Raw genomic sequence first — 22802 nt, forward strand, 5'->3', positions numbered from 1 at the left:
CAACTTCCATCTACGTCTACAGGGAGGCCAAAAAAATAAAAGAAGTAGACTATTTGGTTAGAACGGAAATGGTGTGGATAATGGTATAATATGTGGCATCACCTCAGGACACTTCAAAATCTAGTTTTCATTTCTTGCAATTACCTAAAAATAGTTTTTTCTAAAATCTTGTGCCATAATAAAAATAAGCCACAGTTTGGGCTGGATCTTGGTTTCGCTGAATTACAAACTAAGAACTGAGATAGGTGACTCCTCAGCTGGCTGAGGATAGTATATATCCAGATCTTCTTGCATACTGGACTAGCTAGGATTGTGAGAACTTGCAATCAATTAACTTTTGCTTTTTCTCTCGAAATTTAACCATCGGCTTATGTTTTAGAATTTAACTTCTCAACTTCCTGGACTGGTTGTTCAAACCCTTCTTTTGGCCTATTATTTTGTTATGTTATGATTCTATCATGTACTTTTTTTTTTAATCTTGTACTTTGCGCTTTCTCATTTTCCTAATGAAATGATAATTAGGTTTCTCTCTGCAAATGAAAGGAGGCTAAAAAAACAACTTCTACACCCGCCAAGGGATGCCATTCGCACACTCTGAAAGCTACAGGCCTATGTCAACTCACAAGTGTGAGTAGACCTCCAGTTTTGTTTTTGGTTGACTCCAGTTGATAAGATCAACTTGGGTTGGATGTCAACTCTCCAACCTATGGAAACAATTTTGGAAGCCTTAATGATAACAATTAATGTTGAAGCAAAGTGCACTTCTATGACAAGCAACTTCTATTATTCAGTAAATTACAGACAAATTGTGAACCAGTTTGTGTCCCACCGGGTCGCAGAATAGTATCCTGCAATATAAAAAGATATCCAAGGTATATAATTTTGTATATGTACCCTTTGTCGTCCTGCCACATTGTCATCAGATCGGGGTGCCAAGGCCTAAATTTTGAAGTTCCTTCCATTCCTTCCTTTTAGGACTCGTCAGCGCCGTAAATGTCAAGGGACAAAAAAAAAAAGACTTCAAATCGGTTTGGGTCGTCATCAGCATGGTTCTTACGTAGGGCTTTTACCGGGCTTAAATAGGGTGAGTCTAATTAATATCTTGTTTTTCTTTTTATTTTTTTTATTGCAACATGCATTTGTGAGTACCGTGCGTATTTAGTTTCCATATTAATTATTCGTTGGATAAATTTTGAATTTACATAAAATCAAAAAATCTAAATAATATCTTTTGGTTAATTTTTTTAGGTGGGCACCTGTCTTGTTACAGTATTACTATAATAAATACCACGAGCCAATCACGATACTTGTGATTAAATTTTAATGGATTTGAACTCGACGAAAACGTCAGAGCTTAAACAAGAATAGTAAGTGAGGACCCATGCGAACGTGTGTTTAGTTTCCATATTGGTTATTCATTGGATAGATTTTAGATACTTATACAGGATTATAAAGCATAAATAATACTTTCAGCCTAGTCTTTTAATGTGAGGTCTTGGCTTGTTACAGTATTACCATGGCAAATAGAATTATTTGCTCGTAAGAAGATTTAGGTTGCCTGTTGCATTTAGCTAATAAAAAATAGGAGTTCTTATGATTGATCCCAAAATATATGAAGGCGGATCTCCTACCTTCTTCTGTAGAAAGGTATCTCCTACTTTTTCGAGAGATATGCCTAAGGGATTTTATAAGATGTTAAAGAAGAAAATAAGTTACTGGTCCACGAGAAAGAGGAGGAAAGTAGAGGTTGAAAGGAAACAGAACCATCCTAATGGCTCTCAAAACAGGGCAACGCCTCGTACACCAATCTTCTTGGGAAGCAGCTTCACTCCTCCCTTTTTCTTGAACTAGAGAAATCCAGCATTTTAGCATCTGCTTGACTTCGTGAATTGGATCCATCACACTGGTATTAGCACAAAAGGAATCTCCTACTATTTTTTTAGTTCTATTCTTTAGTTCATAAGGTGTTGGTGGTTAGGGGTGGGGATACTTGGATTAATTACCTCTATAGTTGTTTGGATTGCTTGAGATGTTTAAGTAGTTTTTAGTGTTACGTAGGATTTTTCTTTTTCATGGTCATTTTTCTGTAAAGAAGGGTGTAACTGAAGGTTTCTTTTGTTATACAATGTTTGTTGATTTCTCGAGTATGTTCAGCTTCGAGCTTTTCTTTTATGGTGGTCTTTGCTTACTGTTGTAGAATGGCCATTGGTGTCCCTTTGGGGTATATGTGAGATAAGTTTTTCTTATTTCTATGTTGTTTCTGCTGAAAGGTGACATTCCCCTAGAAGAGCACATCAGAAAGCAAAATGGAGCATTGTTTATCCAGTCGCTCATTGAAAATTTTAATCTCTCTGAAATTCGAACATAGGAGATGATGTCTGATCTGTGAAATGACCTCTAATGGTGTATAGCGAAAACTTGTCACGTAGGCATTCTTTGACTGTTTCATCTGCCTTGTATTGGGAAACTTTGCAGCCATGCAAAATAGGCAGTGAAATAAAAGAATGATAGCAAAATGATAAGTATGTATCTTTTTTTTATTTGAATTTTATTGGAGAAAGCTGCCAGCGACTTTTGAAGAGCCTCTTCTGATAGTGTGATGCAATGATCCAAAGTCATTGGCTTCGTTTATTTTGCAGACAATCACGATCAGAGAAGACTTCTCCTGCGACTCCCCTCCAATAATATCAGCGGAAGTCTCGTAACTTGATTAGGAAAATGAGGTGATAACGAATAATGACAGAGAGATGGACAGGTCATATCAGCTGAAATAATCTAAGAATCAAAGTCAACACCTCCCTTCATGTTTGTTTATTAAATTTTCAGAAGATCATTAGGAAACAAGCAAGAAATGTATCCTTTGTTGCATCAATCATTGCTATTTGTATAATATCACGCTTCTCAACTTGTCTGTGGTGCTTGGCATGATCACCATACGTGTCTTTATCTAAATTTGGCTTTGACTTGCTCAAAGGCAACAGAAAGTAAGGCTTATGAGGTCATTGCGTTACATCCTTGGATCCATATATAACATTTTCCAGCAGGAGTCTGGAAATTCAAAACATCATTTGATGATGATTTAATGGCCTTCTTTGTGACTGCAGTTGAAATGGGATTGTTGGAGTAGAACTGTGACATCTTATTGGAGATTAAATAAGACTTTATTTTGTTTTGTCTTCTTTGTGTGCATGCAGCTATAACACCGCTAAGGTCTCTGTCAATTTGCAGATCAAACTTTTATTCTCTTCAGCCTTGGACGTGCAACTGAATACCTAGAGGTGCAGCACTTCGATGGGTCATCTTATTTCTGATGAAGCTGAAAATAAGAAAATGGACATTACCAGCTTTCCTTCATTGCGCCGCCGGACTGAGAATGAGCCATATGTTTCCAGATGACCCTTTACGCCAATACAGGGACCAACCAAGATCGAGAAAGTTCATCCTAGGCCTAGCATACTTGTTTCTAATTTTAGACTGGGAAAGAGGCTACAACTTAGCCAAGTTCTGTTGAAATCTCCACTTGTCCCAAAAGCTTAAGCAAGACCTCTGCTCTGATATCATGTTGAAATCTCTATTTATCCCAAAAGCTTAAGCTAATAGGATGAGGTAGATATATATATATATATATATATATATATATATATATATATATATATATATATATATATATATTATATTTTCTTGTAAGTTCGAAGGAGACATGATTGCAGAAAATAAATAGTGTTATAATAAATAGATTTATTATACACCATATTATAAGATATAAACCTAAACTAAGTTTGAATCCTCACTGGTTACTAGTGTCCGGTTGAATCAATGACCACAAACTGACGCACCTAAGAACTTGGACTGTTGAATTGGGGCCTCCACTTCAAACCCAAGCTGGAGAGGATTCCGCCTCGACCAAACGCAACCAAAAAGATCCTCACGAGAATGTCCTGTAAAACGTTATGTCCGTCTCAACTACTGTCCACTGTCTCTCGATCTCCATTCCCCACTCCTCCATCGTATCTCTTATATTGTACTCATCGTTCCGGCTTCTGACCAGTTAGGATGGAAGCTGAGTTCACGTATATACCTTGGGAGATCGTCCTCACGGTTCGGATTGCATCTTTCGAAAAAACCAGGGACCTTCTTTTGCATCTGTTGGATTGTATTATGTATAAATTTTAAAGCACTACAAACTCTACATTTAATCGAAAGTTTAGTGCCATCAAATTTTTTTTAAAAAAATAAAAAATTATATTTTTCAAAATTAGTTTTTTAAAAAAATATTTTGATGATTTTCTTTTTCTGCGATCCAAACAAGTCTAAAATTTAGAGCCATCAAAAATGTTAGTCTTGAGATAAATTATTCAGAAAATTTCTCTTTTTAAAGTGGCTGGAAATAGAAAAGGCCATAACTTTATGATTTATTTTTTTTCTTGCGAAAGGTACCTTCGTGAAGTCTCCATTCATAAATGATTCTTCTCGACACTTTTATTAATTTCTTTTAAGAACGATACTAGGATTGACTTTTTTCTATCTCATTGATGTCAGACGAAAAAGTAATACAGAAAATCAGCTATTTCATTTAATTTATCCCGTTAATTGATCTGACATATGTTATCTATTTGAAAATTTTTATTGCTACAATCTAGCAATACATAAATGACAAGTGTAGTAACCGGTAACTATTGGGTCTACGAGATCATGGAATATATTAATCATATGGACAACGAGTTCAAACGATAATTAAAATACTCTTTTCTTCTCAAACTGTAATGCTTTTGTTCTGTTAGATTCTATGTTATTTTATCACGAGAAGTTAAATATTAAGTAATGTGGCTACCATCTTAATACTTAACTGTAAAATTATAGACTCATTGAAGCTTAGGATAGAGACTGGGGTGGAGCTGAAAACAATTTGGACTGATTTGAGTCATGCTCGGTGTATACTGCAAACCAATACCAACCTACTCAACACCACTCTCTGTTTTAGAACATATGGGGCATGGCCAATGACGACATTATTTTTAAGACAAATCGCGTCTATAGAAAATCCAATGAGCGGTGTTCTTTATGGCAAATTACTTCGAAAAGATTCTTTAGACGGATGAGGAAGAGCTGTTCAAGATGTTATGTGACTTGTTATGATGTATTTATATTAGATTTATATAAGTTGTCCATTATAGAAAAAAGAAATCTTAGGGTAGAGCCAAATGGCATCCAACATCTCTTGGAGAATATAAATTTGGGCATGCCCTAGGTGCAAAAAAATAGAATATTTAAATTAATAATTTTTTATTTGGAATATAATGGAGAGAATAATCTAAATTAATTATGGATCATATTATACTTTTTCTCCTTGCAAGGGGCAAAATTCCTTTGGATACAACTCTGAAAACAAAGAATGATTGTAAAATAATTCTTGAGCACAATTAGGATTTAAAAAACGTGTCTTAGAAAAAGTTTAAAAAAAAATTTAAAAAAAAGCTATGGCGGCGTCCGGTTGAAGCCGCTTAAAGCCCCCTCTCCCGTAAGAAAAGGGAGAAAACAGACCGTCTAATGGCCTCCGCTCTCTTGCTTCTACTCCCCAGACCACCGCTGTCGCCGCATCCTCTCCGGCGACTCTCCGTCCCCAATTCCCTCGCTTTACTCTCGATCCCCAAAACCTTAGTCCCCAAACCGAGATCTAGGGTTCCGAGAATGCTCTCTCCCCCCAGGGCCTTCGCGTTCCAAGAGCTAGCGGGGCTCCAGGACTCGCTCCTCGATCTCCTCCAGGCCTCGCCCCCAACGTGGAAATCAGCGATCGCCAGCAATCTCCTCATTTTTCTTGTTGGATCCCCGATTCTCGTCTCGGGGCTTTCCCCTTCAGGGATTGGAGCGGCGTTTCTCCTGGGAGTCTTAACGTGGAGGGCCTTCGGGTCGCCCGGATTCCTCCTTGTTGCCGCCTATTTCATTGTTGTAAGTGGGATTTCGCAATGTTTTGCCTTAAATGCTTGTCTCTGGATTCTTTCTTAACTATATTCTGGCATTGAAGGTTGAATTGAGATCTTTATTATTTTTCTCATAATCGAGATGGCAATTGAATTCTTGAATCTTGATCTTTCTTTAGTTAGCAGAATTTTGATATTATTTGGATAGATTGACTAATTGTGAGTCTTCAAGAAGTTCGAAGTATCAGGTATTTCAACTGAATTTCTTGAATCTTTGTCATAAAGAGTTGGAACCTTTAAATATCATCCCAGATTATCATCGCAAATTTCTCTTATCTCTCTTTGCATATGATCATGGTCAGATCACTGTTTTTTCTCACACCAAGAACATCGCCCGAGTCCACTTTTGAACTTTCCTTTCCCATTCAATTTGCATATTATTAAGTTCACTTTAAACCCATGCCGTTATTTATGATCAATTGTTTTTCATTCGTGACTTATCAGTTCATCTAACAGCATGCTGAACCTTTTCAGGAATTCTAGTGCATAAACATAGACATAAACAAGATGCCTTGTCCCATCAGTTTGGTATGTATTTTATGTACCCTAATGATGTGGTGCCACTCTGTCAAAAAGGGATATGATCATTTTGAGGGGACTGCACGTATAATCTAGAGAGAAAACTAAAGAAATTTCATCGATTGATTTAACCACAATTCACTTACAATTTATACATTTGTGGGATGACCTTGAGGCTGAATGCTTTTTTATGTAGACAGTCCAATTTGTTATGGCTTGAACTGTCTTTTCTTGAATGCATGCTTTGTAGATTACTATGTCAAGGCTTTGGAGCTCATAATGTTATTTAAATGTTAGTGCAAGAATTAAAATCCCATCGAATAGCAGTCTTGAGTTTGTCCTTTTGTCTTATATTAAATTTCATAATGATGAAGCTTGGCTCACACATGGGTGCTGCATCTGTTTATGCTGCACTTTAAATGTATTAGATGTAGTAGATAGAGATGTTAGAGGCTGACTATTCACGTGGTGATTAAGTGCCATCTAGCTGCAATAAATTGGTGTCAAAAACAATCACATTGAGGTGACACCGATTTCTATTTCTCACCTTAATTTGACAAGCCCTAGATCTAACTCTGGTCAAAATAATAATAATAATAAATTGACTCTAGTGAAGTATGGCAAACTTGCTTTGAGGGAAAAGAAGTCCGTAAAAATATAGAGGTTTATTTTAATTGAAGTTCATATTTTAGAGCTTTTTGTTAGATTGCCTATTTCCTTTCTTTTATGTAGATTTTTAATTTTGATGTTGCAGTTGCGAAACTTATTTACCATATGCTCACCCTTATATATTCTCTTCACCTAAGTCTCCTTAACTTTTTTTTGTGTACTATAGCATATTGACCATATAGAGACATTGTAATTCATAAACGATATCTCCTCATCATCTTTTATGCATTTTAATATGATTACTTTTCTACACTCTCAATGTCTACTAGATTTGCAGGGAACAGTGGCAACAAAGTTGAAGATAACACAGAAAGAAGCTTTAGGAGTGGCTGAGAAAAGGAGAGGAAGAAGAGGGCCGGGCAGCGTGATCGGTTCCAGTGCTGCCGGATGTGTTTGTGCTTTCCTATCAATATGTGGTATTGGTGGAGCTTCATTTGCAGGGCTCTGGAAACTTGGTTTTGTTGCTAGTTTCTGTACTAAGTTGAGTGACACAGTTTCCAGTGAGATAGGCAAGGCATACGGGGAGACTGCGTAAGTATCTTGGTCAAACATACTGTTATACTATTATATAGAATGTTTTCAGCCACTTGTGGTTGAATAAGATGGTAAATCTTGGCCGACTTTGCTAGCATGGGTACTATGGTGTGGCAGGCGGTGGCATGCAGCTGTGCCACATGCCAAATCAGCACTGGACAGTATGTGCTGAGCGGCATTGAATGACAGGACCAGCACTTAGGTCATGTTTTTAGTTTCTTATGCTTATTTTCTTGTTCTCACACATTTATTAACTAGCTCATGTACACCACAAATGTTCATGCTACTGTCCCATTAGTTTCTCTTGTGCAAAGATTATTTTCTACTCTTATTTAACATATTTTCTTCTAAAAGTTGATGATATATTGCTGTATACATATGTATGTATAGTTATGGTGTGATGGGGCTATCTATTGTTAGTGTATGTTTTGGCTTCTGAACCCTTTAGTGTATGTTTTTGCATTACCATATGATGAGGTCAAGGAAGGTTGGGCTCCGGCCCGCGTGTCCAGCGCTACGGAGGGATTTTCCGCCCTCCGACCTCACCATCGATGAGGTCAAGGGAGGTCGGGCTCCGGCCCGCGCATCCAGAGCTACGGGGGAATTTTCCGCCCTCTGACCTCACCATCGATGAGGTTAAGGGAGGTCAGGCTCCGACCCACGCATCCAGTGCTACGGGAAGATTTTCCGCCCTCTGATCTCGTCCCCACCGTGCTGAAACAGCGAAGGCGACTGCTTCTCCTCAGAGGTATTGTCCGCTTTGGAAGGGATTTCATAGTTTCTTCCCCCCTCACAGTTTTGCCCCACAAAATCCGCCTCTGAAGAGAAAGGGGTTTCCCCCCTCCACTTAAGGAACAGACCTCTCCGCTATTTATTCGATGTGGGACTAAGTCCATGCCGCTTTATTTCCAAGCACCATTGATGAGGTCAAGGAAGGTCGGGCTCCGGCCAGCGCGTCCAGCGTTATGTTGGGATTTTCCGCCCTCCGACCTCACCATTGATGAGGTCAAGGAAGGTTGGGCTCCAGCCCGTACGTCCAGCGCTACGGGAGGATTTTCCGCCCTCCGACCTCGTCCCCACCGGGCTGAAACAGCAGAGGCGACTGGTTCTCCTCAGAGGTATTGTCTGTTTTGGGAGGGATTTCATAGTCTCTTCCCTCCTCACGGTTTTGCCCCACAAAAGGCGTCTCTGAAGAGAAAGGGGTTGCCCCCCTCCACTTAAGGAACAAACTTCTTCGCTATTTATTCGATGTGGGACTAAGTCCAGACCCCTTTATTCCCACAACACCATACATCCTCTAATAGTTTCTCCTTAGTCCAGACTTCCAATAAAGATCTAACTCTAAAGACTCATGTTTAGAGGGTGATAATCCACTTATTATGAATAAAATTAACAAGTGCCATCAGATATATTATGATACAAGAAGTGTTATATATGTTTGGAGTCTTCAATACTTGGCTTACTGAATAATACACGGTCTGTTGTGCCGGCATCGGACACCGTACCGGTTGTCTAGCGGCACGAGTCGGTACGGGCTCGCGCCGTGTCGTGTTGGGCCTGTACCGACACAGGAGAGGGCGAATGCAAACTGTGGGAGAGAAGGAAAAGAGAGAGAGAGAGAGAGAGAGAAGAGGGAGGGAGGGAGGGAGAGAAAAGGAGGCCGACAGAGGGTGGCAAAGGCTGTTGGAGGCTGGTGTCACGACCCGGTTCCGGACATGATTTACCACGCCCCTGATACGGCCCGTGCCACGGCCGTGCTACCATAAGCTATTGCCCATAATAACACGAAGCCACATAACAAGTCATGATAAGTATAGAATTTATTCGTAAAATGTTTTCCAAAGACATCTGTACATAGCTTCTAAAATCATCCAAAATATCCAAAGCACATCACTCCTAAAAATCCTAGTCTTTGGGCTCCAGCCCCTATCATCCTTACTGATCTGTGAAAGAAATCATATGGGATTTATGAGTTTTATAACTCAGTAAGTAACCAAATACCATTTTATTGGATCAAGCATAATTTTTCTCATACCAATGCATCATTTGAAGAATATAATAGTTATAGCAAAATAAAGTATTTCATAGATGATATACTCAAAACCAGTCATAAAACAATGTATACTGCAGCCTTGCAAGTTCATAAACATGATAATGTAAGTCTTATAAAAAAAATGTTGCCATCCATGCTTTATAAATCATGCTCTCAGACGGATGTGCTGCTATGACTACTATAACTTCGTGACAGGGCCGTATTCGTAGTCGACGAGTTTTATAACTCATTCATATTCGTTACCAACTTTAACCCGTTGGCAGATGGCCGTATTCGTTGGATGCTAGCTCCAGAGTGTTGAGTGGCCTCTATTTCTAGAGGTGGGCATAGCTATCTGAGAGTTCATAAATCATTATTTTTTTTCATAAATCATACCTTCATAAATAGATTGAAAAATGATAAATTGCATCGTATAGTTTAAAAAAAATGCATAATCATGCCACAAATATCATTTCCATGCAATCTATCATAATCATAATTCATATCCAATCACATATTCATGAAGAAGTGCTATTTAATCAAATTCATTAATCATATGCAATCATATGCTTGGTGCTAATTTTGAGAAAATATATCATATCAAATACAATTTTGTAATTTCATACAATTAAATAGTGATTAGAAATCAATAAGATTTGTGCCCGAGTTACTTACCTTGATTCGCTTCGGTGACTCAACGGTGGTTCCGAAGAGCTCTGCCGCCACTGAAAGAAGGAAGAAGAGAGGCAGTGAGGAGGAAGAAGGTGTCTCTATGAAGGGACCCATCGAGCTTTTATAGCCCTCTCCGGGGGAAGGAGGGGAGGAAATGGCCACAACCGTGGCTGTTAGGCGGTTATAACCGCCTCAACAGCTGGCGATCGCAGGGCTCCTCCTTTCCGAAGGAGACCAAGGTGGCCTCCAGATGGGCTACCTTATGCCAGGGCACGGTGGCCCTTGGGCTGGCTACGTTGGGTTGGCCCACTGGCCCAATTGTGTGCGGTTCGGTCAATGGACCGAGCCCTCACAGTCGGCGCCCGGGCAGGAGGCGGATGCCACAGCCAGGTCCCCTGCCCAGGCGCCAGCCTTCGACGGCCTCCGCCACCCTCTGCCGGCCTCCCTCCCTCTTCCTCTTCCTCCCCCGCTCGCTCTCTCTTTTCTTCTTTTTCCTTCTCCTCCTCCGGTGACGGCATCTCAATTTCATTGCCAGAACTGTTCCGGTCCACCGCTGGTACGGCTAGAGACGCCCTGAATCGGGCGGTTCGGGATGGTTCTGCCGATCCTGAAATAATGGTTGTAAGATTGTTTTATTACATTATGTGCATATAATGAATCACATTACTCAGCTTACTAGATGATGGTTGTGAGATGATGTTATAATGTTGTGTACATCTTTTGTAAATTGTTAAACGTGGTATCCTCACTTGCCATTGATTAACTGCACCTTCAACAAACTTTTTTCTTTTTTCTGTTAATAACAGTTTATTACTATCAACAATGAGGTGGAAAAAATTGCTTCTGAACTTTCATTCGGTGCGTGTAGTTTAAGGTAATCAGCATGTTTGAGGAAATAAGAGCATGCATAGTGTTGATTCACAATAGGTATCCTTCTAGTAAAGCCACGATTGCCTGCTCCTAGGAATGGTTTCTGTGCTAGTGAGACTCCGCCACTTCTCAATCAATAATTTTTCCCTTATGGATATACACTTCATGACTGTTTCACTCTGATGCTTCTGGAACAGGTATCTTGTTACAACGTTCAAGGTAGTCCCAAGAGGTACCGAAGGGGCTGTAAGTGTGGAGGGGACCATTGCTGGACTTTTAGCTTCAATTCTTCTTGCTAGCATTGGTTATTTTCTGGGAGAGGTATTTTTCCTATTAATTAGATCATTTTATCTAAATTGTTATTCTTAATGTATAGTTTTCACATTTGAAACAGAAGATGTTAAAGCTGATATTTTATGGATATTCTTACTGAAAGTATCAGTTGGTGAATTCAGTTTTCTTTTTTATTGACTACAAATAAGTTATATAAACTCACAAGTCCTGTTTATGTCAAAATAGTGTATGGTGTGGCTATCATTCCATCTGCTACTAAATTCTTTGTGAGCTGGAATCAATGTAAAAGTTATCCTTGCCTTATTATGTATGAAGAGATAATACAGTAATGAATCATTGTAAGTAATATAAAAATATCTGTAGAATCAAAATGTGAGTGTTAGTTTTTGAATTTAGAAATTTAAAAGTTGATGAGGCACAATTGCATAAAGTTGGAAAAGCATTCATGAAAACAGAGCCAGGGCTGCACAGACGGAGTATTGATGCTCCAATATAGCTAAAAATATGCAACTGCATCAGTCACCAAAAACAAAGAGCTTTTAACTTGCACACGACATCCATCTGTTTAAAATAGGCTTATTTTGTAGGTTAGCGATGCTATCTGACCCTACTTATTATTTTGTAGGTAGCTTGGCTTGTTTTAAAAATATTTTTAATCTTTTGTTGGAATGATTTAATTTTATAAAAATTAATATGTTCGGTCCTATATTTGTTCGATTACCAATAATGTAACCAATGTACATGGTTGGCTAGATGTTGTTGTCAGAATTGTAACTTGGCATCTTTCATAACAGGAGCTTGTAAATGAATATGTTGGTTCATTGTCTTGCCAAAGACCTTTTTTATTCATATTTGTTTCCTCACTTTCCAAACCTTTCACTACCTTTTCCTACGAAGAATGCTTGTCCCTTTTTCCCAAACCTTGCAGCTGAGATGACTTATTAATCTTTCCCGTTTCAGGTGATTCTCAGCAGGCCAACAATTCCCCACCTATTCGGATTTTTATGTTGTCCCTGCTGTGCAAGTGCTGCTAATAACAGCGATCTGTATATGTTAGTTAAATTTTTATTCACATCATGACTTTGTGATGCAGATAGATGTACCACAAGCTGCTATATGTGTTCTAGCATCCCAGATTGCAAATTTTGGTGAGAGCCTAATTGGTGCTGCACTACAAGATAAAGAAGGTTTTAGATGGGTGAGTTGCCATTCCAATGACCAGCTCAATTCTTCTAAGTTATGAGTTATATGGTGAATGTGCTCCTTACCTATTGGTTCTTTCTTCATTGACAAGAAAAAAAAGGGAGTAAAATATTTGCACAACATGATGCTTGTTAGATGTGTCGTTTAAGTAGAACAAGTGCATCTATTAATATAATGGAGAGATTAAGATTGACAATTTCCAACAGAATTTCATCTGGGTGGAGACTTAGGGATGTGATTTAGGAGACTCATGTATAGGGCACATGCAGATGATTTATAGGAAGATATTTCACATAATGACAAAGAAGCTAGTGCTTTTGTATAATGCAAAAAAGTCAGGCAATAGTGGGAACCCCGGCATGACTTGTATGCTGCAAAAGTGAGACACCGAGGTGTCTATGGTTCTTTGCTAGGAAAAATGAAATTAAAAAATTGCATGTTAGAGAAAACAACCATCTGCATCAAGTGGAGGACCAACTGTGATGTCACTCTATAGGCAAGCAACAAAAGACCAATATCTTTCAAGAAAAAGAAAAGGGCTCAGATTGTGTGGAAGCCTGGAAAGTTAAAGTCTATAAAGTATGAAAGCCTTTTGAAGTGAAAAGAATTTAAAGTGAATTGCATCAAAAATGGCTGCAGCTGCACTTTAGTAGGAACTAGTATTGATATAAAAGATGGAAGAACCATCAGAATTTCGAACATGAAATCAGAAAAGAAGATCCTCTATGGTGTCATGGACAAATACTGAGAAGGTATGTCCAAATTCATAATAGGTCACATTGTTTAAAATTAAGGATGCAGTTCTATGTTCAACAATTATTTAACTAATTCAAAATGGAGTTATATTACTACTGATATACATAAGCAGATTTTTAACCATCTACTTGACTTTATCTATCCTTCATTCAAAAAGGAAATAAAAAGGTTTTCTCCCATATTTCTTTAGGTGGACTGCCTAGCATCCAGCAGGGACCTATACAAGATCATCGATATGATTACAATTTACAGGCACTATAGTGCACAAGTTCTAGCTTCTACTTGTACCGCGGAATTTCATATGGATTTTACTGTACTATATTTATTCACTGGTCATTGATTTTATTGTAGTTATGCTGTTTATTAGGATTTTTTTGGGTTTCTGATCTGCAAGGTTAACATTAGCTGCCACTTCTTTTGTTGTACAGTTGAACAATGATGCTGTCAATGTAATCAACATCTCCATCGGCAGCATTTTGGCCGTTCTGATGCAGCACCTCATGCTACAGAGCTACCTTCAGTAAATAATAGCCATAGCATCAATACCTGTTGCATGCATATCACATGGAACTAACAAATGAAATGATCGAGTTCATCAACACAAGAAGGTAACACTAAGATTACTGAAACAAATTATGGTTTTTTATAACCACAAAAGATACCGAAATTCTGAAAAGGATTGATTTCTCGTGCAGGTAAGGCCTGAAATTTTTCAGAGGATCACTTTGTGTTCTTGAAAACTGCATGGAATGAAAAGTTAAGAGGCATTTAATTAACAATTCAACCTTCCTTCACATGTTTGCCGTGTTCTTTGAACAGAAGATGATAGCCTGATCCATGTGACTCCAAATTAGCGCAACATATTGTGTAAATGTCAGTTATTACATGATGAAATTTTCAGAATTGTTCTTTTCAGTTGCTGGTTGCCTTATGTTATCATTTCCAATGAGTGGTGCAATTTGTTGCAAAATAAGTGACTTGATCATCAAATGTTTGTTGGTGTAATGATTCATTTTAGATAATTTACTCCATTAGTAGCAAGAAACTTGAAAAAGAAAATTATTTCCCATTATTCAAAAACTCTCCATGTCTGAACATATGATCTGGACATTTTTTCTTCTTCTTCAGTTTGTGTCAAATATCCTCAACTTATTTCTCCATGGCTTTGTATGTAATTTCTTCTGAAGAAGCTTTTGTCATTAGATTACCTATTGGAAAATTTTAATTGAGCAGCTTGCAGCTTGCTTTGTTCCAAGCCCAGAGTCAGCACTTGTCTGTATTAAGTTCAGGTTGTATCGGATGTCATTTCTGGGTTGAATTCATTTAAGTGTGCCATGCAACACCATTGGAAGGTCCCCACCTTTCCCATTTTGATATGGAACCTTGTTGATTGTTAGGTATGTACAAATGTGCTGATCCACTGTCTTTTTATGGGGAATCCATGGTCCAACATTGTTCTTCGGAAACAGGAGCCTCTTATTTCTCTTAGATTTTGGAAATTTAAGCTTTTGGAAATGATGTCTGCCCACTGTCAGGTTTTGTTTGGACTTTAAAAATTGGCACCAGGCGCGTTATTACTATATATTCTTGGATATAATCCTACTCCAGAACCACTTGGTGGGATAGAAGCCTGCCTACAGGTCCGCGTCTTGCCCTAAGATTTCTCTGGCGGAAGACCAAAAGAGTGGAGTTCGGCACGAGGGGCACGTATGCATTGAGATATCTGTATGTGCCGGTAAACGTGTATGCATGTAGTTAAATGAGATAGAGAAACTGCTCTTTTTAAAGGGGTATGGAATGCCCTTTTATATGTGAAACACCTCCCGTTAGCTCATGGCATGTCTTTGTTGTGCCCTGAAACGTTCTTGCAGCAAGTGCTTTCGGTGTGAGATTCTTCAGTCTCAGGCATACGCCGCTTTCCAACCTTTTGATGTGTGGCTTACGGGTTCGAATAAGCGAATATGTAAATGGATGTGTGGGGGACGCCGCCGGTATGGAAAATTTCCGTATCCGCTGCAATTGTGTGTCTGCTTGTTGAGTTCTTGGATGTGCTGCTGCTGTCGTTACGCCTTAAGTATGATCTCTCTCTCTCTCTCTCTCTCTCTCTCTCCCCTTTTCTTTTGAGAATATGTCTCTAAATTTTTGATGGTGGTGGCCCATATGTTCTAGTTAGCGACAGCTGCTGGTCTCTGTTGTTTGATATCATGCTATATATCGAGTATGTTTGTTTGATGCGGTGCTATTGTTGATGTCAATGGTCAAATATGATGTCATTATCCTATATTTGAATTATCTAGTAATTTTATAGCGTTATATTTATAAGCGACTTAAAACCTTTAGATTGTAGTTTCAAAATTAAAGTTATGGCTGTTTTAATAGTAAAATTCCAGGCTGTGATGCATGTAGTCCACGAATGATGCTTCGGACTGGCTTGAACAGAAATTTTAGTACGACTATTCGGTGCACCCTCAAGCTCATTTTATCAAATGAGTGCGAGGCTGCGGCCTTAGGCTTTGTACCGTGATCTGCTATGCAGAAATTTTCAAAAAGTAGAGGAGAAGAGTCTATGAGAGAGTCACCAAAATTAATGGTGGTTCGTACCCAAAAAAAAACAAAGTGGTACAAAAATATTAAATAAAGAAATAACTATTGTTTTTTTTTTTGGTACAAGAAATAACCATTGTTAGCCATCAAAACAATAAAAAAAGAGTGGACTTTATTTAAACTTTAAAAACCATTCCCGTCCCCCAACCCGGAAATCTCTCAGTTCAATATCTCCCGAGTCCTGAGGCTACATGGATTCTTTGCCCTTTCAAATAAAAACATCAGGACCCCACCAACCTATCATATCAATCACATCAGAGCCCATTCTATCTCCAAGGCAATTCCTCTTTCTCCGTCCGGCTCCCTATTCCGCAGCCAGCTTCATGAGAAGTGAGAACCCAACCCAGTACGGTAGGAGAGGAGGAGACCTCTCAAAACTCTTCTCCCTTTCCCTGCTTACTTTCGCTCGTTACCAAATCCCAGCATGACAATGTCTCCTGCCCTTCTCTCCCTCCCCCAGATCCTGGTCGCGCTTCCTGTTCTCCTTTCACTTGCTTGTTTTACTGTCTCCACCCAACAACCCCGGGGGACCAACAGTCATAGCCAAGCCGAAATGCTTCAATCCATGAGCATGGCCTCTCTTGAGAAGGAGACGCTCTTCCATGTGATGGAGACCATGTCCTCTGATAGGGACTGGAGGTCCTCCTACCCAGACCCATGCATTCCGGGCTCCTCATGGCCTGGTATTGAATGCAAACCAGGCAGTGACAACCACCTCCATGTCACAAGGCTGGACTTTGGAGTCGCACCCAACCCAACTTGCAAGAACACTGCCACCTTCCCATCCGAGGTCTTTGACCTCCCTCATCTCCAATCTCTTTTCTTCTTCAACTGCTTTAAGACCACCAAAACCAGCCTCTCCATGCCACCACCAGCCCGCAAGCCGGCAGCTTATGCTTCTCTCCAACAACTTAGCCTTAAATCAAATCCATCATTGATAGGTCCCGTACCACCCCATATCTCCTCCCTCTTCTCGCTCCAGGTCCTCACACTCTCTCAAAACCACCTCCATGGAAAGATCCCTGAGGGCATCTCTGGCCTGACCTCCCTCATCCACCTGGACCTCAGCTACAACTCCCTCGCAGGCAGCATACCAGCCCAGTTGGGTAGTCTAAGCAGCCTGACAGGCCTTGACCTCAGCTACAACTCCCTCACAGGATCCATCCCACCATCAATTGGGCAGCTAAGTCTTCTCCAGAAACTTGATTTGAGCTCTAATTCACTGTCTGGAAGCGTCCCGGAGAGCTTGGAGAATCTCAGCTTCCTGGCTTTCTTAGCCCTCAGCAACAACAAGCTAAGCGGGCAGCTACCAAAGGGCCTGCCAAAGCTCCAGAACCTCCAGTACTTCATAATGGATGACAACCCCATGTTCGTCCCACTGCCGTCCCAGCTTGGGAGGTTGTCGAAGCTGCAGGAGCTCCGGCTAGCCAATTCGGGCTACTCGGGTTCGATCCCCGGGAGCTTTGCCTGGTTGGCCAATCTCACCACTCTGTCTCTGGAGAACAACAGGCTCACCGGTGAGATTCCAGGAGTTTTAAGCGGCCTCAGCAGGATGTACCATCTGAATTTGAGCAGGAACATGCTAGCTGGTGTGGTTCCTTTCAGTGCTGGCTTCATTAAAAGGCTCGGGAGGAACCTGGACTTGAGTGGGAATCCAGGCTTGTGTCTCAATGGATCCGAGAGCTCTGTGAGCATCAGTGTTGGGGTTGAAGTTTGTGCAGGTAATAGAAGCGCCTCCTCCATGCAACAGCCATTGAGGAGCTCAGCTAGAGCTCCATCAACTCTGTTCTCTAACTTCCCTCTGTTACCGGGTTGTTTGGCTCTCTGGTCTGTTACTGGGTTTTAAATCTACACTTCTTGATCATCTAATCATCTATAACTTTCTAACTCCCCTCTTTCATCGACTCTTTTGTTCGAGTTGTACGCGATACCATCGCTAAAAGGAAAAGCTAATGTTTTTTGAAACCACTTTGGGACTTCATGGAAGTCTTGGGAGAAGTTCTCACTTACTAATCCAAGCCAAAGCTGGTCATCTGCAGCCATTAGCAAGTCCGGCCGTGTGTTTTCTAATATGGTTTCAGGTTGGAGGACTGCATGTGGCGTAGCGGTCTACAGATTTGGGCCGACTCTTCGGTAGGAACCACCATATATAGCTGGTGTTGGTTGCCTTCTGTATCTGGATTTGGCTTTTTTCCAAAGCTTGGTGCTAATGTTATGGGGAGAACACATGTACTGTGATGATTGGGAATGAGTTTTGGGTTATATTTAAGAAGTTAGTGTGGATATAGAGCTCGCATCTTTGTCTCTGTCTTACCTGTTTGAGGAGTCCTGGCGAACTTAGTATTAAAGTATTCTCAATCGGGGAAGGAGAGAAAAATCACCCCCACCTCCCCAAAACAGGGGAAACCGTGTGCGAAATAGAAGCAGAAATTCTTTATTTTATGAGATGGTACTCTAAGGCCATTTCGGGGCAGTATCACCTTGTAGACAAAGGACACCACAATAGTAGTTGGTAAATTGGAGAAAGCGGAAGATGTCGCTGAGGTAGGTATATAGATGTTTGCCTCTTTGTGTTGTTGGTGCCAAAAGTCCATCCTTGCATCACATCCTATGTCCTAGCATGCACTGTTAGAATGGAGACTTGGGGGGGGGGGGGGGGGGGGGGGGGGGTGGTTGGCAAACGTAACGTATTTTTAGTCTTATTTTAATTTAAATAATATCTTTTGACCAGTTTTTTTTAAAATTTTTTTGATTATTCTAAATAATATTAGAGCAAACTTGACCTATAGTCTATATGGATTAAAGAACACTACAACACTGGTCCAAATTGAATTTATGGTATTTATGATTGTATTTGAATAGATTTAGACCTTTAGCTTACTGAGGACGTATAGGACTTAAATGGAAGGAGTATGTGAGGACCGTACGAATGTGTATTTAGTCCTATATTTGGCCATGCAATGAGTAGATCCTGAGTACTTATATAGGACCAAGAAATCTAAATAATAACTTTCAGTTAGCTTTTTGGATAAGGCTCCGGATCTTTACACAAACTCGTTTAATGCCTATGTAAGAATATGGCAGGTGGATTGGGATTTGGAAGTTATAATATAGCATAGCTCTCATGGATGCTAGCATGCAATAAGCAAAAGTCACAATAGACCTTGTGCCCTCTTATACCAAATGCTGCTAATACCGAGAGTTCTAACTAGCTTACTTGGTAAAATCACTAGCGTTGGATATCAGTAACCTTGGTTCAAATATTATATAGATTTTAGCCGGAGTGCCTTCTTTCTTGTTTCTCAAAGGAGGGAGTAAATTTGAGAAAAAAGAGAGTTTCAAATGTTGGGATCCCGTCAAGTTGTGGCCTATATTGACAAATGGCGTCAATATGGTCCAAGTGGGAGAATGTTGGATCCCGTTTAATTAAACCCAGATTTAATTAAACGGGATCCAACATCAAACACTAGCCTTTTGTTTCTTAAAATGTCCAGAGCTTAGGGAGGTGCGTTTAATAATGTCAATGGAGCAGTCCAAGGCCTCAGGTCACAACGATGGAGCCCACTCACCACAACGTTCCAGTGGGGATTGGCCATAGCAATTTCAAGAGCAGAACTGCCCATGAGGATTAATAGGTATACCGTGTTAGCTTCATTAGTTCACTCGTTCAATCATGATGCAGTACTTATTGCTAATGACACAAAGCTGGAGAACTTATTTAGTCCGTAGAAAAAAAAAAAATTATTACAATATTTTTTGTAAAATGTTGATACTTGGATAGATAATGCTTGTAAAAGTGGATTTTACATTTTTAGTTGATTATAAAAGAGCAGCATTTTATCGAATGGTTTATATTTGGTTGAATATCTATTTTATAAAAAATTATATAAAATATTTATTATAAAAGAAAATTCCTAATTTTATTTAAAAATTTAAAAGGAAACTATTTTAAAAAAATAAGCCCAATTTTCAACAGGTACAAATTAGTCTTTTTCATGTTTTATATGATTTTTTTTAAATACAAGAATCTTATTTTTATAAAAAAAACTAATTTTTCATCTCTTTTTAAAAAATTTTAATCAAATATTTTTTTTCTGTTGTTTTTTTTTTTTTTCTTTGGACAGAGAGGCTGGAGTTGATCATAGAGCGGACCAGACACACGCTTGCATATGGTACGGAGGAAGGAACAGGGAACACGAGCGAAAGATAATTGAAGTCGACGTGTCTCTTGCGAGGTGATGGTTGGCTGGCTGAATGCTGTCAAGCTCTGTCAGTTCCAGGTGCAGGGCCGATAACACAGAACATGACTTTTCCCCAACCAGCTGATACCACCTAAGCCAGGTCAAATGAAGTCTTGTCCCTTTTCAAACTGATGGGAATAGTACCACTTGACTATCAATTTTATTTTTATCTTTCTCTAAATAAACTATCATTGTCAAAACTCAAATTATCTGCTGATTTTTATTTATAAATAAGTATATGATTTAAAATATAATTTTTTATTTGATGAAAAATGAATGAAAAAAATACCATTAATTCTTGTTGTAGCAATACTAATAACAATTTTATTTTAATACAAAAGATTTGAATATGAGATCATAATTTTTTAGATAAAATATAACAAATATAATAGTCAAGGATATGTTATAATAGCATAATTTATTTTCAAAATACTGCCATCATTCAAACTCAAAATTGAGACCTCTTCTAATGGTGCCAACCAATTGACCCAAATTTTGTTAACAACTAAGGTTTATATTGCATCAATTTTCTTTGTGGAATTGAATAAGGAGCAAAATACCCAACGTTCAATAAATAGGTTTTCAAATGTAACATCAGTAGGTTAGTTGCTTAATGAGGTTTCACACAAGCACTGGCTTCGGACATGGCTCATATCGAATCCTTCAGATGGAACAAATATGAAAGCAATCTGAAAAGAAGATTCCGATGCCTGACAAGTAGCCTTTTTTTTTTAGAAGCCATCCAATCCACTGGGTTGTGACATTATATCAGGCCTTGATGGAAAAAAATGCCCCATCTTTTACCATGAATGCGAAACTTTATTGAAAAATAATAAATACATTAACAGGAAAGAAAAAAGAAAAAGAATAATGAGTATTATATCCCACAAGGGTTGGAAGTGGGCCGATGGGATGAGTCGTACCGTCGCAAATACATATTTTCAACAAAGTCAAGTCAACATCCTACATCAATAGGGACACTTAAACATGAATTTGACAGGTCTTGCCAAAGCGGCACACACCTCGAGGCGATAGGTAGATTTTTTTCTCCATTTGTTAAGAGGTATAAATATATAAAAAAATAAAAAAATAATATATCTTAAAATTCCATCGTATATACGTGTGAGCTTGGCCTAAAGCATATAATTCCAATAATAAGTTACGGAAGAGGTGACCTAATTTACAGCCCATTTATCTCATAATAGATATATTTTACAGTAGAAGAAGTATCTTCTTTCATCTTGCTCCAAATATCCTGTAACAGAAGATGCATACCCACCTCCCTGGCCTGCTTCTAAATTCAAGTAATTATTATAGCTGTGTCGTCCTCAACGAGAATGAAGTCAGCTCTCAGACTACGTCGAGCATGGTTAATACCTGCCCATGCAGTCCTCAATTCTACTTATGGGATCGATGTGTCAAAAATTAAATTCCCACCAGCTACTATGAGTTTGGAGTCTGGTGCTCTAATCATAAATCCTGTTGTACCCCTGCTTCCACCATCCAGTATACAGCCATCAAAGTTAACTTAGAGAATACTTGAGGATGGAAGCTCTCGGAAAATGAATACCATTTGAAGCGTTGCAAGAGCTAAGAAAGTGTTTCACATGTCCCGAGCTATTAAAGTTCTCCTGGTAACAAATGTGTGGGTGATCTTAGCTGCCCGTGCTAAAGCCTCCTCCATTATAAATCTCGGCGATTGATCGATCTCCAATATAAATCTCACAGCTACGGATAGATGTTTCAGACACGTAGCTTAAACAACATCCAGCACAATCTATATACGATAGCGGAGAGAGGACATGTTTTGGTTTGGTTGGAGGATTAAGCAAATAAAAAAAAATATAATTTTATCCTGTCGACTTTATCCAAGTTGCAAAGCAGCCATTTGACTTTAAAAGTTTCTAAATAGATTTCTGAAATTACATTCTGAGTATGATGTAATTCTTTCATCCATCTTCCATATGATCGATAGATGACCATCAGCAAATGGTGAAAATGACCATCCACATCTCTCATCGTTGCCCTCGCAGCAGCCGCTGGTGCTACCACCAGTGATGCTATCCATGAAATGGTCGAGGAAGAGGCGCGAGGCTAGTCATAAGGTTGCAAGCATTAGCCAACCTCCTGTCGTGACAAAGTAAAACCTGCTGTTTGGATTCTCGGTCAATGCCATGCAGCACAAATCCTGTCTTTGGAACGTAACTAGCATCCTTCTTTTTAATGTCATACAGCATGAATAGATTGCTTCAAGAACACTACGTGCAGCAAAAATAGCAGCAAACTTGTGTCCATCAAGCCTCAGTCCCTCTCGCTTAAATTCGGCGAAAAGATCATTTGCATCCTTTGTAAGACAATCATTATTAATCAGCTGGTAAGCACCAGCCATCGAATTACACTTGGAATACATATCCAAGATTTTGTTATGAG

General features: G+C 39.2%; 2 protein-coding genes across 6 annotated transcripts; both read left to right on the forward strand.

Moving 5' to 3' along the window:
* Window positions 1–5514: 5514 nt before the first annotated feature.
* Window positions 5515–14607, forward strand: LOC103723412 (integral membrane protein (Protein of unknown function DUF92, transmembrane)). 4 transcript variants are annotated; one of them, XM_088707989.2, is made up of 6 exons: window positions 5515–5946; window positions 7444–7697; window positions 11472–11595; window positions 12529–12592; window positions 12662–12766; window positions 13956–14130. In XM_088707989.2, the coding sequence occupies exons 1-5, from the start codon at window positions 5548–5550 to the stop codon at window positions 12718–12720; spliced, it is 900 nt and encodes a 299-aa protein (XP_088564115.1). In that variant the 5' UTR covers window positions 5515–5547; the 3' UTR covers window positions 12721–12766; window positions 13956–14130. The 4 variants fall into 4 exon arrangements, with proteins under 4 accessions (XP_088564115.1, XP_026655878.1, XP_008812539.1 ...); XM_026800077.3 differs by having other exon boundaries at window positions 12529–12574; XM_008814317.6 differs by lacking the exon at window positions 12529–12592 and adding an exon at window positions 14223–14607 and having other exon boundaries at window positions 5516–5946; window positions 13956–14135.
* Window positions 14608–14750: 143 nt separating this feature from the next.
* Window positions 14751–18712, forward strand: RLP29 (receptor like protein 29). Of its 2 annotated transcripts, none has more exons than XM_089926077.1 (2): window positions 14751–15252; window positions 15399–18712. In XM_089926077.1, the coding sequence occupies exon 2, from the start codon at window positions 16556–16558 to the stop codon at window positions 17975–17977; it is 1422 nt and encodes a 473-aa protein (XP_089782203.1). In that variant the 5' UTR covers window positions 14751–15252; window positions 15399–16555; the 3' UTR covers window positions 17978–18712. The 2 variants fall into 2 exon arrangements, with proteins under 2 accessions (XP_089782203.1, XP_008812547.4); XM_008814325.5 differs by having other exon boundaries at window positions 14751–14924; window positions 15063–18712.
* Window positions 18713–22802: the final 4090 nt, after the last annotated feature.

The sequence above is a fragment of the Phoenix dactylifera genome, chromosome 1 (genome assembly GCF_051530095.1).
Source record: "Phoenix dactylifera cultivar Ajwa chromosome 1, Ajwa_hap1_PhDact_Kaust_v1.1, whole genome shotgun sequence".
Classification (NCBI taxonomy): Eukaryota; Viridiplantae; Streptophyta; class Magnoliopsida; order Arecales; family Arecaceae; genus Phoenix; species Phoenix dactylifera.